This window comes from Lotus japonicus, chromosome 5 (genome assembly GCF_012489685.1).
Source record: "Lotus japonicus ecotype B-129 chromosome 5, LjGifu_v1.2".
Classification (NCBI taxonomy): domain Eukaryota; kingdom Viridiplantae; phylum Streptophyta; class Magnoliopsida; order Fabales; family Fabaceae; genus Lotus; species Lotus japonicus.
The window spans coordinates 59,117,229-59,121,256 of record NC_080045.1 but is presented as its reverse complement, the minus strand read 5'-3'; the positions used below and the strand labels follow the sequence as shown (position 1 = coordinate 59,121,256).

At 36.1% G+C, this 4,028-nt stretch overlaps 1 protein-coding gene across 1 annotated transcript; it reads left to right on the top strand.

The window, feature by feature from the left end:
- Positions 1-587: 587 nt before the first annotated feature.
- Positions 588-3,778, top strand: LOC130717890 (uncharacterized). The gene is made up of 4 exons (XM_057568287.1): positions 588-825; positions 1,689-1,828; positions 2,081-2,362; positions 2,925-3,778. Exons 2-4 carry the CDS (start codon positions 1,712-1,714, stop codon positions 3,552-3,554), a joined length of 1,029 nt encoding a protein of 342 aa, XP_057424270.1. The 5' UTR covers positions 588-825; positions 1,689-1,711; the 3' UTR covers positions 3,555-3,778.
- Positions 3,779-4,028: the final 250 nt, after the last annotated feature.

The window sequence follows — 4,028 nt, the reverse complement described above, 5'->3', positions numbered from 1 at the left end:
GAATTAGATTCACCAAGGACCATGAAATAGATGAATCGATAGCAAGTTTTAATTTGGGATTTCATTCACCAGCACAAATTGAATGGAGTTTAGCCTATCGACAATTAGAAAGAATTCTTTTGTCCTTTTGTTCCATGTTTCACAATAGCAAGTATGAAGAAGAATGAAAGATGATGTTTTGACATAATTAAAATAAGTATTAGGAGAATTGGGGTTTTTAATTTTTTACTTAATAAGTTTAATTTTAATTAATTAATTTGGGGTAGTTTGGGTTTTTTTAATTTTTTAAATTTTATGATGTGTAATTTTTTTTTTTTTTTTTAAATCCACATAAGCATTTTGATCCCGGTCAGCATGCCATTTAAGCATTCATCGGAACTCCGACCTCCGGCGAGGATCCGCTCCAAAAAGATTTCAAACATGAGGACCATTTATAATAATTTTTCCGGCGAGGAACCTAGATCAGACGGCGATACAAAAACAGGGACTAATATGATGTTTAACCCTTTTAAAATAATATAAATGGAAACAAAATTTCCCCATATGTATCATGCTTACCTAAAATCATATTCAACTTTGGCTGTGCCTGCTTTGGCGTGTGCATTGAATTGACTCTTCAAACCAATTTTTCAATAAAAATAAAAATAATGAAATTGGTTTCTTCATTATTTTCTTTCATTGTGTAGTTGTTGATAGATAGTGTTGTGTTGTTTACCTTACCATTGGCGTTCACCAACCACGTTCTCTCATTCCATTGCTTTCTTCTCATTCTCTCTCTTCTTTCTCTCTCTACATTGGCGTGTGCCTCTTGCACTCTTCCGAAAGGTATCTGCTGTTCTTGATTCTTCATTTAATTCCTCAATTTTGTGATTTTTTCTTGAATTTTCTTCGATTGTTTGTACTGTTTGTGCTGTTTCATTCTCTGATTTGATGCAATTTGGATCCAGTTCTTTATCTCTCAATTTGCGTGATTTGCCCCCTTTTTCTGTAATGAATTGTTTCTTTTTCTTTAATTTTGGGGGTTTCCTGGTTGATTGAAAAGTTTTGATTTTGCCGTCTGTTTCGAATTGGATTGGGAAATTCATTAGATGGGTCGGAGTTGAATTGCTTGTTTTTTCATTTATTGTGTGAATGTTTAGAATGGGTTTGGTAGGAGGTTGAATACTGGAAATTTGATGGGGTTTGGCCTTGGGTTGATTGTGGGGATGGAAGGGATCTGAGGTTAATAGATTTAACATGTACAGTTGTGAATTAATGCAAGTTGGAAAGTGGGTCAATGCTCAACTTGCTTCAATAATCTCTAGTCAGTCACTAATTGATTTGATTCAATGAGAAAGGGTGGGGAGTGTTATGTTCAAGTGTTGTCCAGTTTAGAGTTATTTTCTCTTTATCTGGACTGGAAAAATCAGAGAAATTGTTTAATGTTGCTCCATGATATATCTATCACATTGGTTCAATATTAGGCTTTGAGTCCTGATGTAGACTTCACAGGTCCTTGGTATGAAGTTCATCTTTGTGTGTGCTTTTACCTTTGGTTTTAGATGCAAGAAGAATCTCAGAAATTTAATCTGTCTTAAATTTTCATATGATTTTGTTTATCTTAAATCTGAAGATTGGACTTACTGGATCCTCCACAGCACAATTCTATGAAGTATTTCTTATTTATTATGATTTGCCTCTTTTTGCAGGTCTTTTTGTTTGAAGCAGAAGAATGGACTTCTTTACTAGAGACATTAACGAGGACTCTATCCTTAGATGTCCATTCTTAAGGAACATCAATGAGCCTACTAGCTTCTCATTCTCTTCACCGTTGGCTTTCTCAATGCCTGTAAGTTTTCCTTCTTAGTATGATTCACACTTTATCTTTTTCTCCATCTTGTATGTATGGGTTTTGATGTCACCTAGCATTTTATCTTAGAATGATGACTATCATATCTTGCTCTTCTTACATAGTTACGTTACATCTATCTAATCCCAAAGGAAGGCTTAAAATATGTGCATTGTAAACTAAGCTTCTATTTTCCTGTTCTGTTATTACTCTTAAATAGAAATCCACATACTTACAATCTGTCTTACACAGGTGCGTGGAGGTGGAGCTAAAGGTCCAATTTTTGAAGATGGTCCGAATTTTGATTTGTCATTTAGGCTTTTCCATGGGAGCGATGGTGTAGTCCCCTTGTCTGGGAGATCTTTCCAGCATTCAGAGAAAGTACAGTCTGAGCTTCCCAAATCCCATTTCAATCCTTTGGCTGCAAAGGCAGCAACTATTAGCCTATCTTCATTTGGATTTGGCGGGCCTTTCAGTTTTGATGCATTTTCTGAGAAGTGGAAGAACCAGCAAAAAAAATCCAAATCATCAAAGGTATGCAGTACATTCAGTCTTCTGTTCTAGTCACTGCCAAGTCATCTTCTATGAATACATTCTCTAGTGAAGGTTTTAAAATTATAAATAACATGTTTTGGCCTACTAACTTGAATTTCCATTTTTCTCTTTTTAAAGGGGGAATTCTAAAGAAAGATTTTATCTGAAGACAAACCACTGAGCTTGTTTGAATGCCTTATTAGTTTTTTGAATTGAAAAACAATTTTGAAAACCTGTTATTCAGAAGAAGGAAAGAAAATAAAAACTGTTAGAGCGATATGTTTTCAAAGCTAAAAGACGTGAGACTTAAAAACTAAAAACAGAAACATAAACATGTTTTGGGAATTCAATTTTGAAAACTGAAATAAGAACTGTTTTTCAAAACTCGAGTTTTTGTCTTCTGTCTTTTAAAAATTGAAACTTTGTTGCAAAACAATAAACGTACAGGTGTAAAAGGCCCCTAGAAATGTGTTTTTTAAAAATTTTAAAGCACAGTACAACTTTCAGTCATGACTTGGGTTACTTTTTCAGTGTCCCTGATGTGTTTTTATCTGATATTCAGGATGGTTCAAAGCATGAGGCAGCAAGCAATGAGTGGCTGCAAAATGGAAACTGTCCAATTGCAAAGTCATTCCGGGCAGTCAGCAATGTGCTTCCCCTTGTTGCAAAGGTTATTCAGCCTCCTCCAGGCATAAAAATAAAGTGCCCTGAAGCAATAGTTGCGGCCCGGGCAGCTCTAGCACGCACTGCGTTTGCAAAGAACCTCCGCCCTCAAACATTGCCGACAAAAGTTCTTGTGATAGGGATGCTGGGCATGGCAGTTAATGTCCCCTTAGGCGTATGGAGAGAACATACAGAGAAATTTTCGCCCTCCTGGTTTGCTGCTGTCCATGCAGCTGTTCCGTTCATAGGAATGCTAAGGAAGACTGTCTTAATGCCTAAATCAGCTATGGCATTTACTATTGCAGCATCAATCTTAGGCCAAGTGATTGGCTCAAGAGCTGAGAGATACAGGCTAAAGGGTGTTGCTGCTAAAAAACTGTCCATTAAAGAGAACTCTGATGTTGTTCAAGTCCAGCTACCAGTGGTCACAACAAAAGACAGGCACTGCAGTGACACTATGGAGTGGAATGCAGCTGCAGGTCCTCTTCAGCTGACAGGAACTTCATCAACTGATCTAGTTTGCTCATGATTGTTTTGTTGTGGTCTGCATCTGCAGTGTAATTGTCTGTGTACTCTGAGTGTGTAATTTGTTACTACTTCGGTGCTCCCTTTCAACTTTGAATGCCTCAGTTGGCAAAAATAAAAGTATTCATGTATCTCATTTGAATTTCACCTCTTTCTGCTATGCACTTATGCTACAAGATATATAAATAAAAGGCCAATGCAAAATTAATATTGCGTTGGTTTTGTAAATTTGTTTACATGCTTCATTAATTCGTTTTCAACACTGTACTATCCTGCCCTGCAAATGGGGAAGAATGTGAACATTGAAATTTTGCGTGCTGTTTCTCTTTTTGTTTGACGGTTATTATGTTCACATACAATTTGTCTCACAAACCTCATTTGTGAGGTTAATCTACTTACAAATTTATTAAGGGTGACCGGATACTGGGTGGTTTAATTAAAAAAAGTAAACTAAGAAATGTTTAAATAACTCATAAAA